We start from the raw sequence: 24867 nt of genomic DNA, 5'->3' as shown, positions 1-24867 counted from the left end.
ACACACACGGGTCTGTGTGACATGACCGGTCCACACACACGGGTCTGTGCGAGGCGACTGGTCCACACACACGGGTCTGTATGAATGACCGGTCCACACACACGGGTCTGACATGACCGGTCCACGCACACGGGTCTGTGTGACATGACCGGCCCACACGCACGGGTCTGTATGAATGACCGGTCCACACACACGGGTCTGTATGAATGACCGGTCCACACACACGGGTCTGTACGAGACGACTGGTCCACACACTCGGGTCTGTATGAATGACCGGTCCACACACACGGGTCTGTATGAATGACCGGTCCACACACACGGGTCTGTGTGAGATGACCGGTCCACACGCACGGGTCTGTATGAATGACCGGTCCACACACACGGGTCTGTATGAGACGACCGGTCCACACACACAGGTCTGTATGAATGACCGGTCCACACACATGGGTCTGTATGAATGACCGGTCCACACACACGGGTCTGTATGAATGACCGGTCCACACACACGGGTCTGTATGAGACGACCGGTCCACACACACGGGTCTGTATGAATGACCGGTCCACACACACGGGTCTGTATGAATGACCGGTCCACACACACGGGTCTGTATGAATGACCGGTCCACACACACGGGTCTGTATGAATGACCGGTCCACACACACGGGTCTGTATGAATGACCGGTCCACACACACGGGTCTGTATGAGATGACCGGCTCAGCCCAAGCTCTCAGTGCTGCTCTTTCTGCAGGGCCTGTCGAGGCTTGGATCAGACAGACAGATAACACCATTCAGAAAAGATCTGGTTTATTCGGATTAGCTGTGGCATATTGGTTCCTTTAATAGTTCTAAACTGATACACATGTCCCCACTAACAGTATACATGTAGGGGTGAGTCAAGCTGCAGTGACAATAGCAAACAGGTGAACTGCTTTGAAAATCATTGTGATCCTAGTGGGTTTATTTTAGGAATGGCAAGAGAAAGAATACATCGCGTGCAGCCTTGTCACAAGGTGCTGGGCAGAGCCAGGTGGGTGTTCCGAGCGCCTTCTGTGCTCTTGCCATGAACTCCAGTGCCTGCCGGAAGCTGAGGGGGAAGCTAAGGTCACTGCTGAGTGGAAGGGAGGCTGCCCGTCCACCCTCCAGTCCCTGCAAAGGAGTGGGGCCCTTGAGGTTGGGACCCACCACTGGCTGCAAGTGACATCTTTGCCTACAAAGCTTTTCAGGCATAAAACGCATTTCTGTGTGGACCAGCATGGCCTCTGAGCTACAGGGAGGGGCTGAGTCCATATCAATGCTTGGGCTTAGTATCCCGATGTGCGTCCGTTCCTCCAGGTCGGTTTGGATCAGCTGCGTTCCTGGGGTCTCCTCCTTGCCCGGCCTCGGCCCTCCTCTCACCTTTGCAAGGGCAGGCTGTGCCCGAGACCCCTCCCTTCCACACCCAGCTCCCGTGGGTGCTGCCACGGCACGACCTCGGAGCTCCAGGAGTCAGCACGGAGCTGTCCACTTGGAGAGTGGACTCCACGGGCCACTCGCACGGTTTTGCTGAAGCTCCTCCGGGAGACTCCAGACCCAGCTCCTGGGCTCCTGCCTCAGGCAGCGGGCGGGCCTGGCATGCTGCCGTCCCCGCTCCCTCTTCTAGATTCGAGTCGGCCCTGGTTTCAACTATATATATATGTTTTCTTTTTAATATAGGCGATTCTTTAACCAGATATGTAAATGGGATTGAATTTGTCTCTGTAAGAACATTCATATAAATAAATTCATGCATCCGAAAGACTCCTGGTCAAACCATGTGCCTGATATTTAACTTGGGCGGTGGTACCGTAGTCACCTGCTTCTGGAAAAGGTGGGTGGCGGGGAGGCATGTGGCCTTTGCTGGTCGTGGCTCCGGGGGGAATTCCAGGTCTGGGCTCGGGGCCCTGAGGGACTGCAGTGCAGTTTCCCTGTGTCCTTAGCTGAGAAGCAGGAACACTCACACTCTGCTCACAGCACAGCATGGCCTTGTCTCTTAGGGCACTTCTTCTCTCCCTCAGAGAGAAGCCAGAGGAGTAAGACGAGGCAGTGGATGCTGCTCTCTGTGCAGACCTGGCCCCGCTGCCCAGGGGGTGGGTGCCTGGGCCCTGGTCTCTCCCGAGGGCCAGGGCAGGAGAGCGCAAGCCTGGGCCCTGGGAGAGGACGCGTGGCTGGGCTGCCCGCTGGAAGGGGCACCACTGCGCCACCGTGGCGTGTGCAGGTCCCTGGAGGGAGCACAGAGGGGCTCCCCACTTTGAGGCCTGGACGAGGCCCTAAAAGAACGGGGTGTGGGTGAGAGGCAGCAGTTCCGCTGCTACAGGAAGGAGGGCGGGAGACCCAGCCCCTAGAGTCAGAGGCCCCTGCGGAGAACTGGCTGCCTCTTCTGTAGTCTGGAGCTCCTGCCTGCACCTTTCGTGGGGTTCAACACCGAGAAACTGCTCCTCAGTGGCTCTTCCCACCCCCCACGTGGTCACAGGTCCACTAAGGAGCCTCATGAGGTCACAGCGAGTCCAATCTAGAATGAAGGTATCCCCGCAGTGGGCACTGATACCCTTTATTGCTGGCGCTAAGTGCAGGGTGGGGTTGGCACCTGAGAAAGGCTGAGCAGGCCCTACAGGGCCCAGGCTAGGAGAGGTCGACCCCATCAGCCAGCCTCACTTGCCCACCGGCTGCAGGGCCATTGAGTTGGGGCTCCCTTCTCCTGCCACCAGAGGGAGCTGTGCTGCCAGCACTGAGCTCCCAGGGCAGTTGTGGAGCAGGACCCCGCGGGGACCCAGGACAAGCCTGCCACTGCCTCTGCTGGCACTCAGGGCTCTGCCTCTGGGGACTTTAGCACAGGGTCCCCAGGCCAACTTGTCCCACTCCTCTGCAGAGGCCTCTGGCTCTTGTGCCTCCAAGCCCACTTAGTCCCACCCACCCACATACCCAAACAGTCTCTGCTTTAGAATATACATTATATATTAGACATTTCCTCTTCAACATCATCATCCTCTCGTAGTGTCCACTCTTGAGTTCACTCCCAGTGGGCAGCTCAGGTTCCCTGAGGGAAGGAAGGAAGGGGGAGCAGGGTCTCCTGCCAACTTCTCTCTCTGGGCTAAGAAGTTTCAGGCCACCTCAGAGCCCAGCTTCTGCTGACAAGGCGCTGACAGGTCATGGGGGCGCTATGCATTGTGGGTAAGTGCCAGGCATTTTCTGGGCTTCAGAGGGCACGGGAGTCTGCCTGGGGAGGTGACTCCAGCCACCCCATCCCACCATGGCCAGAGGAAGGCCAGCTGAGGCGGGGAGAGGCGGTAGGGAGTAGGGGGCTGGAGGGGTGAGCAGGAGGGGGACTCCTCCAATTATTGCAGCCAGATGTCCCATAACACCAGGAATTCCTGGGAACCTCGTGGGAGCTAGGAGAAGCAGGGCAGAGGCTGCGCTGTGTGTTAAGGACATTCTAGCACGTTCCATCTCTGTTTTTGCATAAAGTGTCTACCCCTTAAGGCAGATCCAGAGATGGATAACCTACCATATGACAAGAATGCCTTTTTTCTTTAGTAAATTATGCTAGGGATTCCTCCAATTTGTGATTTTTAATTTTTTTTTTTGCAAGCCACATTTGAGAGGTCAGCTTCTGCCCTTCCTCTGCCCACGTCCTCAGCGGCGGGACGGCCTGCCTGGACCGTGTGCTCAGGGCGGGGACCCTGTTCTCGCAGCCGCTATCCTTTGAGAGACCCACATATTTATTTCATGGAAGACAGAGTTGGTTACTTCAGGAAGCTCTTTGTGGAGAACGTGGTAGGCACCTTCGTAAATCTGCAATCAGGAGAGACAGGAAATCAGGGCGACAGAAAGCTGCAGGTGCAGAGAGGGCGGCCGCAGGCAGCAGCCCGAGTCCCCTCAGCGCTCCCCACGCTCCCAGAACTCCAATGCCTTTTGATCAGATGATGGGTCAAATAAATTAAAATGTCCCAGCATGTTCCAGCACTTCCTTTCTTAAACGAACACACGCATTCCCTTTATTTCTGCTTCTCTCTCCAGCCTTGGGCGCAGTCTGCACCTCCACCTCACAACCGTAATTTCCATTCCCTGTTCACTTACTTGCCTTCCACTAGGACCTCAGCTGATTCCAGCCTCCTTTCACTCCCATTGGCCCAGAGCAGCTGCTCTTGGCATGGGTTCCAGTGACCTCCAGTCGTCACAGCAAGACAATATTGCTCTCATCTTATCTGTCTCCTCAGTATCGTTCGAAAGCTATTAACCTTCTAGAAATACTACCCTCCTGTGGTTTCTTTCCATTCTTTTCCCCAAGTTTCCAGTAGACTCTCTAGTCGGCATCTCCAATGGAACTCCCGTGTCACTCATTTTGGGGTAGGGGCCACAGGCTCCTCACTGGTCGAAGCCCAAGCTCAGGATTCATGCCTCATCACTTGGTCACTACGGTCACACCCTCTCAAGGGCCTGCTAGGCTGTCCCCTGCTTCAGTGCTACAACCTCAGGCCAAACCCATCCTCTTGGCCTGGGTGACACCACCATCTTCCCACCCAGTGTCCCTGCCTCCACTCTTGTCTCCACATGACAGCTGAGGGGTGCCTTGAGGTCAGAGCACGGTCTTTCACTCAGAATGCTCTGGTGGCTTCTTCGTTGCACTAAGAGACAAAGTCCGACTCCCTTCCCGATGCCCGATCCCTCCCATCACACCCCGCCTCACCCTGCTCAGCACACGCCTGCTGCACTGGCCTCCCGGCTGCTCGCATACACCGGTATTTCTGCAGCTCAGGGCTTTGCCGCTGCCCTCCCCTCAGGCTGCAATGTTCTCACCGTCAGCCCTGAGGCTTGCCCCCCTATCCGAAGCAGATCCCCCGTCCCCACCCTCTGTGGAGTCTCCTTCAGGACACTGATCCTCTCCATCACTGTCATTCTGTCTGGTTATTTGTTTGTTGCTCATCTGCTAGGACAGACTGGGCGGGAAAGCTGAGGCTTTGCCTGTCTTGTTCTCTGGGCCTGGCACAAAGTCAGTGCCCAATGAGCATTTGGATTAAAGAAGAAACAAATAAACGGAGAATGAATGAACCCATGAACGCTCTGCATGGCCTCCTTCTGTAGGGTCACTGGGGTCCTGTTCCAGTAGAGCACCTTCACCCACACTGTGAAGTGCCCACGGCATCTGACACTCGCCAGCGCTGGAAGAGCGGCTTTCCTGCTCCTGTGCTTCCTGCTCAGCCACTAGCCCGTATCAGCAGTGGGTGTGGGCCGGGGTCTGCCCAGCTTCATGGGAGACGGAGCACTTGCAGAGATGTGAGTGTCTCTGTCAGTGTAGTATGGGATGCAGAGGGCCATGCGCTTGGGTCAGAGGGTGTGAGTTTGAATCCTCCCCCTCCCCCTCCCTCAGTGAGTGTGAGATCCATAGTGAGCTGCCCGCTCTCTTTATAACTTAGCAGGAAATGGGTTGGGCTCAGGGCCCTTGTGTGTCTACTGCACAGGCTGTAGTGGCACAGTCTGGGGACACATCCATTCATCAGTACACTGGGGCTGTGGTCTGCCCAACTGACTGCGGACAGTGTCTTCAGGGTCGACTGTCACTTGACAGGTGCACAGTGGGTGCTTCTCCTCCTCCCCGGCACCCCAAGCAGGAGCTCTTCCCAGTTCAATCAGACAAACAGAAACAGGAATGGCTGGATCCCCACATCACATTTCCATTTCTAAAGGCCTCCAAGGTAGTCCACTGTGTCTGTGTGTCACAGGCAGTGGCTAAGCCCCAGGTCCATCCCCTTTGCAGACTTCCCTGCAGACCAGAGCCTGCCGTGCCACGCTGCCCTGGTCCACCCAGAGTCCATGGCTGTGGCTGGCCCCGGCTGCTGCCGTGCCACGCTGCCCTGGTCCACCCAGAGCCCATGGCTGTGGGGCTGGCCCCAGCTGCTGCTGCGGACCAGAGCCTGCCGTGCCACGCTGCCCTGGTCCACCCAGAGCCCATGGCTGTGGCTGGCCCCCGGCTGCTGCCGTGCCACGCTGCCCTGGTCCACCCAGAGTCCATGGCTGTGGCTGGCCCCCGGCTGCTGCCGTGCCACGCTGCCCTGGTACACCCAGAGTCCATGGCTGTGGCTGGCCCCCGGCTGCTGCCGTGCCACGCTGCACTGGTCCACCCAGAGTCCATGGCTGTGGCTGGCCCCCGGCTGCTGCCGTGCCACGCTGCACTGGTACACCCAGAGCCCATGGCTGTGGCTGGCCCCCAGCTGCTGCCGAAAGCCAGCCTGCCGTGCCACGCTGCACTGGTACACCCAGAGCCCATGGCTGTGGCTGGCCCCCAGCTGCTGCGTGTCACGCTGCACTGGCACACTCAGAGTCCATGGCTGTGGCTGGCCCCAGCTGCTGCCGAAAGCCAGCCTGAGGGCGGCTGGCGGCCACGTGCCTTTAGTGGGCACAGAAAGTGGGGACACGGTCTTGGAGCACCCAGAGTCCATGGCTGTGTGGCTGGCCCCAAGCTGCTGCAGAAAGCCAGCCTGAGGGCGGCTGGCGGCCACGTGCCTTTAGACCGTGGGCACGGAAAGTGGGGACACGGTCTTGGAGACCTCTCCTTGCCCGTACCCAGTGTGGGTTTTCTCTCGACCAGGGCATCTGAGTATTGTTTCTCCTTCTCAAGCTTGTTCCCGTGAACAATGAGCTAGTGACTCGTGTTCTTACTGAGAATCAACGGCTGCCTTGTATTCTCGGTTCTTATTCCCCAACAGGGCCGAGCTGGCCGCGCCCCTGTCCTGGGGGGAACTTAGGGAGGTCCAGGTGGACAGGCCTAAAGGGACACCACCTTCCCCACCTTGAGGAAGAGAGGGGGTCAGGCGCTCACCTTGAGGGTCTTGTCCTGGCTCTTGGCCGACTCCATGAGCAGGTAGGCCCCTTTGCTGTCACACAGGCGGTCAGCAGAGCCCTGGAGCAGCAGGAAGGGCAAGGTCAGCTTGGGGAGGGCCCGCTCCACCCTCGAGACGGCGTTGAGCAGCTGCATGCCGAAGCACACTTTCAGTCCGGCCCGGCAGATGAGGGGATCCGCGTTATAAAGGTCGACCTGAGGGACAAAAGAGAGAGGCTCTATCAGTTTGCAGGTGAGAGACTTCTCTATTTTCTGTTAGCTCTTCCTTCTGCTTTGGTCTGAAGAGCTGATTCCATTCAGTCCTCTCGGTCCGGGACGCAGCTGCCCAGAGCCAGCAGTATGGCCGCCCTTCCATGGCTCAGACCTGCACCACATTGATGCCTCTCCTCACAGCCTTTGCTCCGTGCATTCCACATTCACACCTGTGCCTGTAGACAACAGCACGTATTCTGACTTACATATTTTTATATGGGCAGCATTGTATTATTTATGGACTATTTCACTCAGGAATAGCTCTAAAGATATCTTGGTGTCAGTTGTGTGGATTTGACTTTCAGCCCGTCTCCCCATCCTTAGTGTCCATCTGTAGGAGTGGGCGAGAGGCACACACAGTGCAGGGCTCTGGGGGCCATGGTGGAAGGTATAGGCTGGTTTGAGGGGCCCTGAGGCACTCTGATGGGGTGCCACCCCATAGGCTTCTGGGGGAGAGAAGTCCAGGGCAGGTCTGGGCAGTGAGGGCTTTAGCCTCCATGTTCTCTGGGTGGCAGAGGCTGCCTGCCACTCTGACAGGGATGCCCACTGCCTCTCTAGGGGACATATACAGGGGCTGGGTCTTCCCTACGCAATCATCAGATTCCCCAGGACCTAACTCTGACACTCTCCTGGCTAATGGCTCAGACTCTGACCCAGCCTTTCACGTGGCTACTGTGACACCCTGTCCTTGTTCTGCCTGACTTCACTTCTCCAGCCTCTAAAGGAACTCACTGTTGCCCCAGATGGGGCACTGCCCCCACAAAATCTGGGTGAAAAGTCTCTAGAATTCTCTCAGGCCCACATGGGGAGTTGTGAGGCCACAACCGTCCGTGGTCTCATTTGCCTCATTCTTGCCAGTGGACTCTTGGCCAGCTGGAGAAGTGCCACACCGTGTGGGTACGGGGGAGGGAGCAGAGGGGCCATGGGGTCAAGGAACACGCGGGGACAGCTGAAGGGAAATGCACTGGCAGCGGCTCTGTGTGAGGCTGTCCCGCTGAGCTCCAATCTGACTCTGCCAGGGTGGGGCCACACCTCATTCTGGTACTGCTCCTACAGGCCTGGGCTAGAATGCCGGATCCATGCCAAGACAAGACAGGCTATTCTGAGTCATCCTTGCGATCCCTGATTCCTACCGTGCTGGGGACAGAGCAGGCAAACCAGCCCGGGTGGAAAGCCACCTGAAACAGATTAGGCAACCCAGCCCAGGGGGTAAGCCACATAAAATGGATTAGCCACTTCCTGCAGCAGAGTTGGTGTGAATCCTGCAGGGCCAGGCCATTTGTGTGGGTGCTGAGAGGGGAAACAGACCGCCGGACAGTGCACAGGCAGGGCACGGCCACAGCAGTGGCTTGTCCAGGGTCTGCAAGGAGCCCCGTGTGAGAGGGGTGACCTGGGGCTTGGGGTCTGTCGAGAACTGAGGCTAACAATGCAACTGCAGCACCCCTGACCGGACAGGTGCTCTGTACCCAGACAGCGCCAACGCATCGGTGTAAGATCTCATTTAGTGAAAAGAAGCAAGCATAGCTAACACCCCTGAGCTCTTCCTTCCTCTGTGTGTGCACTAAGTGTCCAACCCGACTAACCTTCATAAGCACCTTGTCTGAGGAATGGCTCTCATCCCTGCTTTGTGGAGGAAGAACCTGCCTATGATTATCCCTTCCCTCGTTCTTTCCTCCCCATAGAACCCGGGGTGTTTCATTTGGAACACAAACACCCAGAATAAGACCACATTTCCCAGCCTCCCTTGCGGGTAGGTGTGGTCACATGACCACATTCTGGCCAATGGGAAATGAGCTGCAGTGCTGTGTGCACCCTCTTGTCAAGGCTTGTCCTACTTCTCTCCTCCCACATACCAGACCGCAAGCAGAAGAGGGAGGCAGCTGGGTGCCCAGGCAGAGAGTCACACTGCAGAAGCAGAGAGTGAGATCTGCTGAAGCGCGTGGGGCTGCTGACACGGAGAAGACACCGAGCACAGAAAGAAGCTCCTCTCCTGTGTCAGCCCCCTTGTGGGCTCTGGGTCTCTGCAGGCTGACTGCCCTGCTAACTACTGCATTCAGTGACCGGGGCCCTGGTTGCAGGGGATGAGTCCTTGTGATTCAAAAACATCTTTTTAAAGCTGATTTTAGAGAGATAGGAAGGAGAGGCGGTGGGGGTCGAGAAAGAGTGATTTGTTGCTCCACGTATTTACGCTTTTATTGGTTTATACCTGTATGTGGCCTGAGTGTGGATGGAACCCACAACCTCTTACCAGCTGAGCTACCAGGCTAGAATAAGGGCTGAGGCATGTCCTTAGGAGCCCACAGGGCCAGACCCGCTAGACCACCACCTTCCTGAAGTGACCTGCCACCTTGCCCTGCTAACCCGAGACATCCTGTCCACAGAAGGCCCCTTGGGAAGTCTGCCCCCAGCTCTGATTGCTCTGACAGCCCAAGTGGCTTCCTGTTCTTGGCTTCACTCTCCATGTCTTGATCACGTCGGCCCTGTTTACACAATGACTGATTCTGGGCCTAGGGAAGGAGCCTCCAGATATGTGGGAGAAAGGGCAGGCCCCGGGTGTTACCAGCCCTGGCGCAGAAGACGAGGGACTGAGGGAAAGTGGAGTGTGGAACAGAAAGGAGGGCCAAACCTCACGGGGAAACTGAGGCTCGGAGGGCCCAAACCCTTCCCTGAAGTAGCCATTCTGGCCCAGTCACGACAGCCTTTGTTTTCCCGAGAGCTTAAGATGACAGACTTTGAGAAATGGGGAATAGAAACACGGTTGTCAGGGGTGAGGCCGGAAGAAGAGGGTGTGCTATACAAGGGCAGCACGAGGGGGGGGGGGGGCTTCTGTGGTGATAGTGTCCTGTGGCTTGCCTGTACCGATGTCAGTGTCCCGGTTGTGATGCTGTCCTATAGTTTTGTAATAGGTGGGCATTGAGGGGAACTGGGTCAAGGGTCTATGGGATTCTACTCTATTATTTCTCACAACTACATGTGAATCGTTATTATATCAAAACAAAAAGTTTAATTAGAAAACATAAAGCAAAGATCCAGTCTTTGGCCCTATCTCTTGCACTCCCCCACCCCCATATTTTTATCACAATCTTTCCTGTCAGCTGAGAATATGTCAGTGGGGACATGTCAGCTGGAGGCTGTGGGTGTGGGTCCACATCCAAGTGACTCATCTTTCCTTCAGAGGGCTGACCTTCGGGGGTGCTCCTCCTAGCTGAGATGGAAGTCTGTGTGTGTGTGTGTGTGTGTGTGTGTGTGTGTGTGTGTGTGTGTCAGCTGACACTGCAAGGGAGCCAAGAAGAGTGAGGCGCACCCAGCCTTGATACTTTCCAGCCGAGGTCTGGGCGAGGCTCTTCTCTCCGAGACTCAGTTTGCTGATCTGTGAAAGGGGGTCACAGTGGAAATGCCTGAGAGGGTTCTAAGGTAATTCAATGAGGCGATACAGGTACAAGCACCAGGCTGGGGTTTGGCCCCACAGTGAAGCTGATGGTGGGTGGGGCACATCGGAACCTGCCCCGGGGAGCGAGGGGGAGAGCCACTCCACATCGGAGGCCTTTCTGCCTCAGAGACCTCCAACCACATAGCCTTAGGTGAAGCCTTACTCCTTCCGGGCCTCGGTTTTCCCACAGAGGGGGCCTTGAAGGTTCCTCTGGGTTTTAAGTTGCACAGGCTGTGAATGTTTTCCTGGCCTCCTGTGCATGTTTCAGCAATCCTCTAGTGCTCCCCTGTTTCCTGGGGCTCCGAGACCTCTCAGCAAGGCTGAGCTTGCCAGCCAGGGATATGCCAGCGGGGGCTTCGGACTTCTGAACATTGTCTCTCTGTGGGGAAGAGACTGCCCTAAAGCACAGTAAAGATAGTTACAATCTACAGCTGGAGGTTTCTTTTTTATAATTTTTATTTTTATTATTTCTTTATTTTTTAGAGAGAGAGAGAGAGAGAGAGAGACTGGGACAAAGATAAGAAGTATCAACTTGTGGTTGTGTCACTTTAGTTCAGGGGTCAGGAAACTTTTTGGCTGACAGAGCCATGAACGCCACACATTTTAAAATGTAATTCCGTGAGAGCCATACAACGACCCTGTCCATTAAGCATTATCCAATAAAAATTTGGTGTTGTCCCGGAGGACAGCTGTGATTGGCTCCAGCCACCCGCAACCATGAACATGAGCGGTAGAAAATGAATGGATTGTAATACATGAGAATGTTTTATATTTTTAACATTATTATTTTTTTTATTAAAGATTTGTCTGCAAGCCAGATGCAGCCATCAAAAGAGCCACATCTGGCTTGTGAGCCATAGGTTTCCGACCCCTGCTTTAGTTGTTCATTGATTACTTCTTATACGTGTTTTGACCAGAGGGCACCAGCCAAGCCAGTGACCCTTTCTTTGCTCAAGCCGGTGACCCTGGGCTCTGGCAAGCCTGCCCTCAAGCTGAATGAGCTCACGCTCATGCTGTCAACCTCAGGGCTTCAAACCTGGAACCTGAGCATCTTAGGTAGATGTTCTATCCACTGCAACCCTACCTGTCAAGCAAGTTTTCTTAAACTTGGTTTAAGAAAAAAAAAATCTAGATACTACCCCTATAGTCTAATCTCTTGACCTACTTTTAAAAAAAATCTGTTCCATGATGGAATGCAAAATTATATTTTTAATTAAAATAACATTTAAAATAATGACTATATTGAGCATTAAATTCTGCCCCAGGTGCTGTGTTAAAGCACTTTATTTGGCCCTGGCCGGTTGGCTCAGTGGTAGAGCGTCGGCCTGGTGTGTGGAAGTCCTGGGTTCGATTCCTGGCCAGGGCACACAGGAGAGGTGCCCATCTGCTTCTCCACCCCTCCCCCTCTCCTTCCTCTCTGTCTCTCTCTTCCCCTCCCGCAGCCAAGGCTCCATTGGAGCAAGAGATGGCCCAGGCGCTGGGGATGGCTCCTTGGCCTCTGCCCCAGGCGCTAGAATGGCTCTGGTCGTGACAGAGCGACGCCCCGGAGGGGCAGAGCATCGCCCCCTGGTGGGCGTGCCGGGTGGATCCCGGTCGGGCGCATGTGGGAGTCTGTCTGACTGCCTCCCTGTTTCCAGCTTCAGAAATACCCCCCCCCCAAAAAAAGCACTTTATTTGTACTTGCTTACTGAATCTTCACAGGAACTCAGTGCAGGAACTATTGGTGTCACTATCATTTTATACATGAGAAGGGAGGCTCAGAAGGCTAGGTGACCTACCCCAGTATGTACAGCCAGTGAGAGGCGGAGCTAGGATAAAAACACAGGCTGCTGGGCTCCACCACCAGCATTCTGAACCAGGCTATGCTACCCGCCTAGAGAAGACGAAGTAAAGGTGAGTCCTGTGGACCCTCACAGGACAGCCAGGAGCCATGGAAGTGGCACTCCCCAGAAAAGAAAGGGATGGGTCCCTGGTGAGGACAGTAAATATCTAGGCCTGACAGGTAGTGAAATAACTTGGAGGGTCCCACAACTTGCTAGCCTTCACAGAAGGAGATGGGATGCCCTTCTGGACACAGATGGGCGTGTACCTTCCTCACATGACATTGTTTACTACTTCACAGAGAATTAGAGCCCAGCCGGTCCGACCTCCCGCGGCTTCCCGGCAGGGACCTGCGTGTGTCTACAGCTGGGTGTTCCTGGCCCCGCACCCCTCCAGGGCCCTCCCCTTTCTGTGGAAGCCCCACCCTTGCACCTGTGCTTTGAAGCCCATCCCAGGATTCCCATCTCCTTCCTCCATTGTTCAGATCTTTCTTAATCCATCTATTTTCATCACAGGAAAATCAGATAGCCTTCTCTGGTGTGCACTGGAGAGCGTGTGCAGTAATTCCACCCAGGTGATCTCTGTGAAATCCAGAAACCCATGGGAACGCTACATGAATGCACGTGTTTGTGCAGAGATAACCTCTCTATTTCCTACCTTTGTTTTGAATGACAATTTGTTGTGGAAAGGCTTGTATGACAGAAAATCCTCTCCTATGTACAGTGACTTCCAATGCCCATCTCAAGTGGCTTTTTCAGCCTCTTGCTTTTAAAGCTAATTAACATATACTCCTTTTTGGGTCCTCGGCTCAGACTTCACCCTTTCAGCGAAGCCTTCTCGGCTTCCCAGGCTCTCGTGGCTAGAACCCTTCTCAGGCCCTGCACTTACCCTCAGCTAGGTGTCTGCTCACCTGCCTGTCTCTCCACTGTACAGCTGGCCCCTGGAGCAGGGCTCTGTCTGTCCTGCTTTTGCTGTGGAGATGGAGTGTGCTGGCCCAAGCCCTGCACACCGGCACAGAAGGCCCTTGCTAAGAACTGGCCGAATGAGTGAATAAGCCAACCTTGCCCTAACCCAGCCCCAGAAGCTGTAGCCCTGTGCACTGGGAGTCCGGCACAGATCCGGCAGCAGCTGGGAACCTCTGTACCAGGCTCAGTGGTCAACAGCTGGCATAGGGCTATTCACACGATAATGATACCCAGGGGCCTTAGAAGGAAAGGTTCCTCATTGGTTTATTCAACGGCTTGTTTCCCCGTTGCTCACTGGCTGTGTCCTTGTGTCAGGCTTATGAAATATTCTAAGTGCAAATAATAATTTAGCATAGAAATTGGCCTGAACCCAAAACATACTGGACACTGGCAACAGCCTTGCCTGCGGCACGGCCAGTGCACCCCTCTCTTCGTGCGCCCCTCCTTCTGGCTCTGACCAGTGCTGCCCCTGGAGACGGAGTGTGCTGGCCAACCCCTGCACACAGTGCCCAGAAGTCCCCTGGACACCTCAGGGATGGAGCCCTGCCAGGCTTCCCACCCACGGCAAGGAGGGCCAGGCCCCAACTCTTCCTGTGGCCTGCAAGGCCACATGTGTGACGGGGCCCCAGCTGTCCCCGCCTGCTTTCTCCACGGGCTCCCCAGCCCCCGCCCTTTGTACCTCTAGGCCTTCTCATGGCCGTCACCTCAGCCTCGGCTGCCTGTAGAGCTTCTCCTCACGACTCTCAGCTCAGCTGCCTGGTTCTCCCGGAGCCCCTGCTTCCCCAGGGGCCTGGTGTGTGCCATCCCTGCCCCTCTCCCTTCACGTGCTCAGCTTCTGGGCCGGTAGACTGGGGCTGCCCGACGTTCCCAGTTCCCAGAGTGGCCCTTTCCCACGTCCTAGCTCCCGTCTGACAGCGAATCCCCATCTCCTCTCACGACCCAGTTCAGGTGTTTTCTCCCGTGACAGGTGCCCAGAGACTAGCAGTGGAACTGGCGCCGCCTCCCAGGGCGACTGGAGCTTGGCGGACACCCATCTACCTAGGGGTGCTGCTATGCCAGGCTGCACCGTGGGCCCCTAAGGGAACTGAGTGTCAGTGACACTGAGTGCGGTATCTGGGGTCACACGGTGACACAAACTGTTACTGAGAGGGAGAGCTGGCCCAGACGCGGGACTCTCTGCTCTCCCGCAAAGCCCTCCATCTCTTTGTCCTAACAGAACAGCTGATGTGCTTTCTCCCCTTCTGACTGTGACCTCAGAAGACAGGGTGACTTCTCAGGTGTCCCTGCCCCCATCGTGGGGCCTGGCTCACTATGTGAGCCCCACGCAAATGTGCCGACTTAATGTGCTGCCCGCAGGATGGCAGAGGGGACAGGGCTGCGTCTGCACTGGCGGCAAGTCCCGGTGCCACGCTTGAGCCAAGAAGTCCCCATGTATCGGAGGCCTGAGTCCCCCTGGGAGTGCCAGAGCAGGCGCCCATGTTGGGTGGCAGAAATTCCCAAGTCAGACAAGAACCATCAGAAATAAGGACAATGCAGTTCCACTTTAGATATAAAGAGGATTCATCAGCATTACCTTATATGTATGAACAGCTACTTAATCAAGAGCATGTGAACTACTGAACAGTTTTTCCCCAGAATTACTTTCTGCTATTTAAGCTTGAACTCCTAGACGTCCTGGTAGGTCAAAGCCCTGGACACGTGGGCACAGGCAGTTTGCTCACACCCACCACAGGGCACTGGGGCCTTCTGATGGAGGGCTGAGGGTCTTCACAACGAGAAGTGAGGCAGAAACGCAACCTCGCTTGTGTCTCTGGGACGGAGGCTCCTGCAGTGCGACCCTGGACCCAGACACTGCTCCTGAGTGGTCACCGAGGAGAGAGGAAAGTGGCCACCGTGCTCTCTACCCATTGGGATGGAGGCTCCTGCAGTGCGACCCTGGACCCAGACACCGCTCCCGAGTGGTCACCGAGGAGAGAGGAAAGTGGCCATTGTGCTCTCTACCCAGTCATACCGGCCCGGGCTCTCTTTGCACAGGCCCAGCGACTGAATAAATAACGAGAGAAACAGGAAAGAGTTACTGTGACCTTGCAGTACCACTTTCATAACTGCTGGTCACACACAGCAAGATCTATGGTCTCAAGTCTTAAAGGGAAATCAGAATATGGAGTAGATAGAGAATAATGACAAGAAATTACTGCTACTTTCCAAAGTGTGATCATGGTATTGGGTTATATGGGTGAAAGTCCGTATTCTGGGTTCTTGCTCTTGGGCAACACAGACTGAAGTATTCAAGAGAGAAAGATCATGGTGTCTGCAATTTACTTTGAAAAGATTCAGCCAAAATAATGTATTTACTTAATAATGTTCAATTTGGCAATGATTTTTTTTTTTTTAGCAAGAGAGAGACAGACAGAGAGAGAGAGAGACAGACAGACAGACAGACAGAGACAGACACAGCCAGGAAGGGAGAGAGATGAGAAGCATCAATTCTTCGTTGCGGCACCTTAGCTATTCATTGATTGCTTTATCATATCAAGGGGGCTGGAGGCTTCCTTGAGCGGGGGCTTCCAGCCAAGCCAGTGACCCCTTCCTTGCTCAAGCTAGTGAATAATGGGCTTGAGCTCAAGCCAGCAACCTTTGGGCTCAAGCCAGTGACACTGGGGTTATGTCTATGATCCCACACTCAAGCTGGTGACCCCGCACTCAAGCCAGTGACCTTGGGGTTTTGAACCTGGGTCCTCAGCATCCTAGATAGACATTCTATCTATTGACCCACCGCTTGGTCAGGTGGCAATGATTTTTTAAAATATGACACCAAAAGCTTAGGCAACAAGATAAAAAATAAATTGGATTACATCAAAATGAAAACCTTTTGCACATCAAAGACTACTACCAACAGAGTAAAAAAGCAACATGAGAATGGGAGAAAATATTTGCAAATTATATATCTCATAAGGAGTTTATGTCCAGAATATATAAAGAACTCCCACAATTCAACAACAAAAAAAATCAAACAACCTAATTAAAAAACTCAACAAAGTACTTGATAGACCTTTCTCCAAAGAAGACATACACTTGGCCAATAAGCATGTGAGAAGATGCTCAACAGCAATAATCATTAGGAAAATGCAAATCAAAGCAACCAGGCAATCCCACTTCTGCTTATAAACCCCCAACGCTTCAAAGCAGGGTCTCAAAGAGATACTTGCACACCCATAATCATAGAAGTATTATTCACCATTGCCACGAGGTGGGAGCACCCCAGGAGTCCATCAACAGGATAAATGGATAAACAAAATGTCGTCTAGTCATACAACAGAATCAATAGAAGGAAATTCTGACACATGCTACAACATGCATGAACTTAGAAGGCGTTATGCTTAAAATATACAAAAGGGCAAATGCTATACGATTCCGCTCATATGAAGTCCCTAGGAGAGTCGGATCCATAGAGACAGAAAGCAGAATGGTGGTTGTCAGGGGCTTGGCGGGGGAGGGGGCACAGGGAGCATGTGTTCAGTAGGCATAGGGCTGCAGTTTGGGAAGAAGAAAAAGTTCTGTCGATGGATAGTGGTGACAGTTGTACAACAATGTGACTATACTTAATGCCACTGAACCGAACATCTAAAAATGGTTAAGATGGCAAATTTTATGTTCTGTATGTTTTAACATTTTTTTCCACTGATTTAAGAGAGTGAAGGGGAGGAGAGGGGTGAAAGAGGGAGAGAGAAGGAGAGAGAGAAAGAGAGAGAGAGAGAGAGAGAGAGAGAGAGAAGCATCAACTCATTCCACTTAGTTGTCCCATTAAGTTGTGCACTCACTGTACGTACCCTGAGCAGGGATCGAACCCACGACCTCAGTGTACTGGGACAACACTCTATGCACTGAGCCACTGGGCCAGGGCCTATGTTCTGTATCTTATCACAATAAAATTTAAAAGATTTAAAATTTATATCCCCATTGATATAGATATTGCTATTTTCATTTTTAAGCATAAAGAAAGTGTGGCAGACTATGTACCATTGGTGAATGTTGGGGAGGAGTTTATGGGGGTGCATTCCACTACCATGACTTTTCTACAGATTTGAAAATGTCCACAATTAAACTGGAGGGACAAGCTGGTATCTGACTTTGGCCTCTTCGTTCCCCACAATCTCAGTTTTCTCATTCTTTATTTTGATTCCCTTTGCCAGGAGGAGCCATACATCGCTTGAGCAGGCTTGTGGCCAGAAGACCTTGTGGTCAGAGGCCCATTGGAAACCTGGGTTTGGCTAAGCCACTTATTCAAGCCTTGGAAAGCAGTTGCACTGGATCCTCATTTAAATGGGGGTTTAACCCAAAGGCATCATTGAGAGAGCTTTGCCCAGGCTGTGTCCCCATGTGAACCCAAATGAGCATGTAGCTTCCTTCTTCTTCAACCACGCAAAGGTACTTGGATGACAAGCTTCGCTCGGCCTGTGGGGCGGGGAGAATGCCTCACTCGGTCTTGGGTCTGGCTGGCCGCTGGGACTACCCCTGGCAGCTTCTCTAAAGAGCTGCTGGCTTTCCCGCTGCGATTCAAGTCACCGAGTTCAGGAGCCTGTCTGTCGTGCTCTGAGCTGCTTCTCCCACAGTTAGCAGAAGGAGGGCTGGGAGCAGGGAGCATCTGGGGTAAGGGGGCGGGAAGATCAACAGACCCCACTTTGTCGGGCATGAGACCAAGGCAGACCCATCCGTCAGTGTTCCCATATGGAGCTATACACTCCAGGAAACATTCTAATGGCTTGTTGTTGTTTTTTTAAGGCATTGGTAAGTTATGGCTGCCTCACACAGACAAGTCTCCTGGGGGGAAATAGGAGATGTTGAGACCAACAGTCAACAGTAAATATGTTTAGGTGTCAGATCACAGACTCCAGAGACAGGGGGACGGGCTTTGACTACTGTTTCAATTGCTTTGGTTGGCACGTCGCTTATAGTCGAAATTCAGAAAATATACTAGTTGTTTTCTGAAGGGCTGCCTGTAAAGCAAGTTCCAGGAGAAATGTTCAAAAGGGCACTTTGCTTGAGATAATAGAAAAATATAGCTAGTGACCTAGTTAAACTTAAAGTAATGATAGTTTAATCCAACAATTTTCAACCTTTTTTTTTAAAATCTCATGGCACACACAAACTAAGTCCTAAAATTCTTCGGCACACCCCCCAAAAATTGCTTTTTGCTGACCTGACAAAAATAATATAGGTATGATTTTGATTCATTCACAATGGATGGCTATTGTTGTGTTGGCTGTTGTCATTTTTTTATTTGACAATCTATGGAAAAGAGGTCAGTGCCTCTGACTAAATAGTGAGGTATTTTTTTTCTTATTTATTTATTTATTTGAGGTACTGCATATTTAAAAAACTCTTGCAGCGCACCCGGCTGCCGGCCGCGCCACACTGGTTGAAAATTGCTGCCTTACACAACGGCGATAGTCACAAGATGTCTAGTTTCTGCCTTTCGCTTGAAAGATAACATCGCTGACATAGAATTATGAGATACTTTGCAGAATCTTGGTTCTTCAACCCGGCACCTCCTGTTCTCACAGTATAATTTTGTGTCACTGATGTACTGTTTCTTTGTCAAGCACGAGGAGATAACTCCAGGGCCACAAAGATAATTTATGAGTTTGTTTTGCAGAAGGAAAGAATGTCTCCAAGGTAGCTGTGACCAGCTGCTGCCGCCCAGAAGTCTGGCTGCACAAAATGTTATCTGTGACTGAAGAAACACAGACTTCTCTCTCGGTTTCCTGGAACTCCACCTCCCTACTCCTCGCTGCATAAACACTCCCTACTTTTTGCTTTTTGAGAAGAAGAAAAATTGGAAAGATCTTGCTCCCCCGTTTTCCGGCTTTGGCCAAATTAAACAAACCTCTTATCTCTAACCACTTGTGTCTCAGTGTCTTGGCTTACTAGCACGTTAGATACACACACCTGCATTCCAAGAGGTGGCCTACTGGCACGTGGCTGGGAGACCTATCTGGAACTGGGGCGCGGGGGACCTAATCCTTGACATTGGCACATGTCAAACACTGGGCGGGGTCTGGAGTGGCACCCACTTATACAAATGAAATGAAATGAAGTTGGCCATTCCCCACAGCTCTCGCCATATGGCCTGCCAGCATGATAGGAACAGGCTAGGATACTGCTGGTGGGCATCCCAGAGTATTTATAGAGAGTAGAGGCTTGGCTCTGGAAGACAAAGTACCTCTATATATAAACAGTGCATTGTCCCCAGTGGAAGGCGTGCTCAGAATCACAGCTTCTCTTTCTCCCACTTCTACCCAGTTCACAGGCCAAAGGACGGAGCTCGGAAAGAAAGCGAGGTATTGTTTGTGAATAACTGCATGGTTAGCAATGGTGTGGTGTGGGGGCAGGCAGAGACTCCGAGCGACCTCCCGCCCCCACCTGCATCCCTGGCAGGGCAGATATTAAGAACATTCAAGGCCTTTCAGAGTGGAAGGGACCCACCACATTCTAAGGGTGGAATGATCAGTATGTCAGTGCTCCAGTGTTCTGGCCGGGGTCTCTAAATGTGGAGACAAACAAAAAATGCCTGAGCAGTAACTTTGTTCCCAGGACTTCAGTGCCAAGAGTACTTGGCTCAGAGCAGAAGGTCGGTGCTCCAATCCTTACTTAGTAGCTGTGTGACCTCAGGTAAGTGACTTGCCCTGTCTGAGCCCAAGTTTCCACAAATGCAAACAGGAGCTGTGAGAGACCAAGGGCTGGTCTGATATAGAAGAAGGGTGCAGCCATTGTGCATGGGGCCATACTGAGACAGTATAAGGCAGTGGTCCCCAACCCCCGGGCCGCAGACCGTTATCGGTCCGTGGGCCATTTGGTTCCGGTCCGCAGAGAAAGAATACATAACTTACATTATTTCTGCTTTATTTATATTTAAGTCTGAACGATGTTTTATTTTTAAAAAATGACCAGATTCCCTCTGTTACCTGCGTCTAAGACTCACTCTTGATGCTTGTCTCGGTCACGTGATACATTTATCTGTCCCACCCTAAAGGCCGGTCCGTGAAAATATTTTCTGATATTAAACTGGTCTGTGGCCCAAAAAAGGTTGGGGACCACTGGTCCAAGGCACTCCCTGCATGACCCCTGGAGGCCACACAGGCAGGGGAGTGTCTGTGGGCTGGCAGCCATGAGGTGACGCTAGTGAAGGGCATCATGCTAACAGTCCTGGGTGGGTTGTGAGGACACTTGCCACAGCAAACCCCAAACAAACACCCTGCTTTTGACATTCACATGCAGAATCAGCCTGTTTCCAAAGAGTCTCCCGTCCCCCTCCCTGCCTGCCTGCACCCTTCCTCGCCAGGCTTTAGGAAGCTTGTTAGGCAAAGGGTTCTTTTCCTTTTGAAGCTTTTATAGCCGCATGCTCTGTGGGAAACATCTTAGCTAAAGATGTGCCTTAAGACACCCTGATGTGAGATCAGGGAGGTGCCTTTTCTGAGCTCATTCCTCTCCGGGGTATTGCTATTTTTAAAGTTCAGCACAGGTTCAAAGGGAGACGGAGCTGGACACTGGAGTGAATTCTCTCTGCTGAGAAATGGAAATGTTGGCTTCTGTTCATTCCAACAGCAGCTCAGCCTTTGTGCCGACCAGCACCAGCCACCTCCCTCCGCCACGTCCTCCTAGCAGGGACCTTTCTTAGTGTTTCTAAAGACTCACTCCGTTTACCTGCCCAGCCAGGGAAACGGCCGGTGGGCAGCCCGGGACCCCCGGAGAGCCTGTGTGCTGTGTGCACACTCACACCGGACTCCTCCAGGTGTTTAAGGCCTTCAATGGAATTTTCCATTATTTCAAAAATGAGATAAAAAACTCTTGAGAGTTGCTAGTTTTAAACAAAGAGGGTTAAGAATCATTTCGTTGTCTCTTTTTCTCTCTTCCTTTTTGCCAGAGTACTTGCAGGTGGTGAGATAAATGACTCAGACTCGCCCTGGATGTTTCCTCTCCAAGATCTCAAAAGGAAGGTCCCTCTTAGTCTTTTAGCCCATTGTCATCCTAGCACAGTCGCTGCAAAAAATAATTGGTTTTGCTAGCGACTGCGCATTCCAGCCAGAAACATTGTGGGGGATGCTGGCAGGTGGAGGCGCCCCTGCCCACACCGACTCCCGCCACAAAGTGAGCCCTGCACACAGAGCAACGGCCCCAGCCAAGGGCTGCGGGAACCGGTTATTATAAAGCAGGAAAAAAAAGCTTAATGGCTGTACAGAGACGCTAGAAGGAGGCACCCAACCATGAACTTCTGAATCAAATGGGTTCGAATCCTAGCTCTGCTCTAATTGTGCAGCCATGGGCAAGCTGGTCTCATTCATGTCAGGATTAAATCAAAGAACATATGTGTGCCTTTGGCTTTTTTGGGTTCTAACACTGTGCCTTTTCTTTTCTTTTCTTTTCTTTTTTTTTGTATTTTTCTGAAGTTGGAAACAGGGAGGCAGTCAGACAGACTCCCTCATGCGCCCGACCGGGATCCACCCGGCATGCCCACCAGGGGGCGTTGCTCTGCCCATCTGGGGTGTCGCTCTGTTGCAACAAGAGACCTAGCGCCTGAGGCAGAGGCCATAGAGCCATCCTCAGCGCCCAGGCCAACTTTGCTCCAGTGGAGCCTTGGCTGCGGGAGGGGAAGAGAGAGACAGAGAGGAAGGAGAGGGGGAGGGGTGGAGAAGCAGATGGGCACCTCTCCTGTGTGCCCTGGCCGGGAATCGAACCCGGGACTCCTGCACGCCAGGCCGACGCTGTACCACTGAGCCAACCAGCCAGGTCTGTGCCTTTTCAAAATACAGATCTGCCTTTTGGAGTTACATTTTTCTTTTTCTTTACTCAAATATTCTTTGACCCTGGTGGATCAAATTTGGTCCCAACGTGTGGGTTTGGGATGCACTGTGGCTTTTACAAATGAGATGAAATGAAAACGGAATGTGAATGACTCGGGTGAATCTGATACCTCCGGCTCCTCACTCCACAGAGCCTCTCACCAGCCCGATTCAAAAGGAGCTGCTGACCCTGGAGGCCTGGGAGTTTTAACCCCTGGTTAGAAATGTCTTCTTCCTAAACATGAGGGATGATTCCCATTTAGCTGCCCACTCTCTAACTGACTCAGAGGGCCAGGAGAGTCCACAGCTCACATCCCCAGGAGACCCGGGAAAGCTAGAGCACTCACTCCATTCCACAGGGTCCATAGGAATCCATGGCCTTCATGGTTTCAAATTCTAGAGCAAGATGGGAAACAAGGCGGCAGAGTGGCCAGAGGATTGACTTAATCCGGAAGATAACTGCAACGTCTTCCAGATACTCGGGGTTGCTGAGACCACTGGCTCTGAGTCTACAGGGGGTGTTTGTTGCCCCCACAGACAGAACAGGGCTGGAACCACACCCACCTACGCTTTCAAGCTAATCCCGCCAGTGGGTGACCCTGGCACATCCTGTCACCTTGCAGAGCCTCGGTCTGCTCTGCTCACTCAGGCTGCTTTGTGTGGGTAAGCATGCAGCAACCATCTGGCACGGAGCATAAAGGCCCAATCAGAGGCAGGGACAGGTGCTGAGATTTTGCTAAATGGGAGGCAGGCTGGTTCACTGAGCAGCATTTTAATAGATGAGTCCCAATTTCTGGGGATTTGGAGTCTGCTCAGACCCCGTCTCAGGCACACCGTTGACCTTCCTTGACCTTTTGTTCATGCTGACCTTGGTGCCTCGTCCCAGGGGCGGTGACAATGATGGATGGTACGACTTCCTAGCTTATAAAACCACCGCTGAGTTGGTTTTGCTTTTATTTTTTAATCTTTCTCTCTTTTCCCTCCTTTTTCTTTTCTTTTTTTCGTTTTACTTTCATAGAAGGCAGTAACACTCTGTTTGGGGGGCTGCAGCATACTTCCAGCAGGGCAGTGGCTCCTGGTAGATGGGGGTCGTGCGTTACCTTGTGATCTGCCGTCAGTGTAGCCCTCGACACTCACCTGCTGCCCTACACGTGGTCGAACCAAACTACTGGCCAATATTCTGCAAACGGGCTGCCCTCTCCACCCGCACCCTTTTCTTCCCATCCCCCTTCGGCTCAGCACCACTACCACAACCCACAGGACATCTGATCTGGCCTGAGCTCACTCCTCAGTCCTCTGCTACTCTGTCCCAATTCTGCCCCCCTTCCCTCCCATCATACTCTCGGGCCATGAGGTTGGATGCGGTTGACACTGATTCCTTTCCCAGCCGAATGAAACAGGCTTGGACAAGTGAGCCAATAAAAACCAGCCCTTTCCTTGGAAGGAGGTACTGTCTGTCCACTGGAGTTGCTCATGTAAAGCTGCCAGAGGCCATCTCTGCCTCCAGTTGGGCCAAGTTTGGTTGCGAATGAAGCCGAACCAGGGGATATGGGACGTGGGGAGAATGGTTACTGAACAGGACTTTGGAACCCCTGGGTCCACCCATGCCCAAAGCCTTTACCAATACATTTCACTTCTGCTTAATTTCTTTTAAATTTGCTTAAGTCATTTTAAGTCTCTGTCACTTACAACCAAAAGAGACCTGGCTGATATACACACAGCGGCATCAGGTTCGCTGCCTGCATGTTCAGGGCACAGCTCTGGCTTCATGACCACCCACCCGTCCCTTCCCTCCCAATCCCGCAGCCAGACAGCCCCTCCCGCATCTCCACATCCCCAGCATCTCAGCAGGGCCTTCAGGCAGCGAAACACCGCAGATGAAGCTCAAACCTGGCTCTCCCACCAGGCCACTGCCGTCACTCCCTCGCTGGCTCCAGCGACCCCCCAGTTTCCAGGCAGACGCTCACCTCCGTCTTATTCCGAGAGAGCACGCTGGAGTCGATCGGGCCCAGGGACATGTTTGGTAGGACCAGGTTGAGAACTTTCGCAGCCAGGACCTAGCCAGGGAGGGAAAACAAGGGTGTGAGTGCCGTGGGATCCATGCCCAGCTCTGCCCACGGGACAGTTTACAGTAAATTAAGGAAAGTGCCACCCAAACTGAACATCAGCCAGGCTTGCTTCCCAAGGCCGAGTGCCCCGGGACTCTGCCTGCTCTGACTCAGACAGCCTCGAGCCGGGCTGGCTCAGATCCTGTGGGCAGTGGGCGAGAGGCGGCTGCGGAGGGAATGCTTTGCCCGTTTGTTTGTGTTTTTCTGGTCTGCTCTGGATTCTGTGTGGTAGCCCCCCCCCCCCCCACCATCACTCATCGGTCTTGATTTTGAATTATCTGCCGGAGCTGCCTGGTGGAGCTCTGCTATACAAGCCACTTCGCAGGGGATCTTAAACACAGCAGGAGCACAGTCACTGAAGTCACCTGAGAGTGAAGCCAGGCAGCTTAGAAAGCGCTGATCAGAACCAATCTGTTGATCACCACGGTTTCTCTTGCAGGGGAACAGAAACCGTCACCAAGGCTGATTAGGAGATGCATGGCAGGGGAACAAGACCTCACTTGATCCCTGGCTGTGTTACCTCACGCACATGGACGTGAAAGATGACCCTCACTGACCTCTGTTTCCTTAGCTGCAAGGGGGACCACTGTATGTAC

General features: G+C 53.0%; 1 protein-coding gene across 4 annotated transcripts in view; it reads right to left on the bottom strand.

Annotated features, from left to right (window-relative positions):
• Nucleotides 1-789: 789 nt before the first annotated feature.
• The window catches only part of MGLL (monoglyceride lipase), a 156723-nt gene continuing 132645 nt past the window's right edge, over nt 790-24867 (bottom strand). For all 4 annotated transcript variants that reach the window (XM_066352172.1, XM_066352171.1, XM_066352173.1 and 1 more), the window contains 3 exons: nt 24131-24220; nt 6835-7050; nt 790-3809 (listed from right to left, as the gene is read on the bottom strand). In XM_066352172.1, the coding sequence (XP_066208269.1) occupies nt 3684-3809; nt 6835-7050; nt 24131-24220 (432 nt within the window). In that variant the 3' untranslated portion in view covers nt 790-3683. The remainder of the gene's footprint in view (nt 3810-6834; nt 7051-24130; nt 24221-24867) is intronic.

The sequence above is a fragment of the Saccopteryx leptura genome, chromosome 11 (genome assembly GCF_036850995.1).
Source record: "Saccopteryx leptura isolate mSacLep1 chromosome 11, mSacLep1_pri_phased_curated, whole genome shotgun sequence".
NCBI classification, from domain to species: Eukaryota; Metazoa; Chordata; class Mammalia; order Chiroptera; family Emballonuridae; genus Saccopteryx; species Saccopteryx leptura.
The sequence above is the reverse complement of the archived record's forward strand: the minus strand, read 5'-3'. Positions and strand labels throughout refer to the sequence as shown.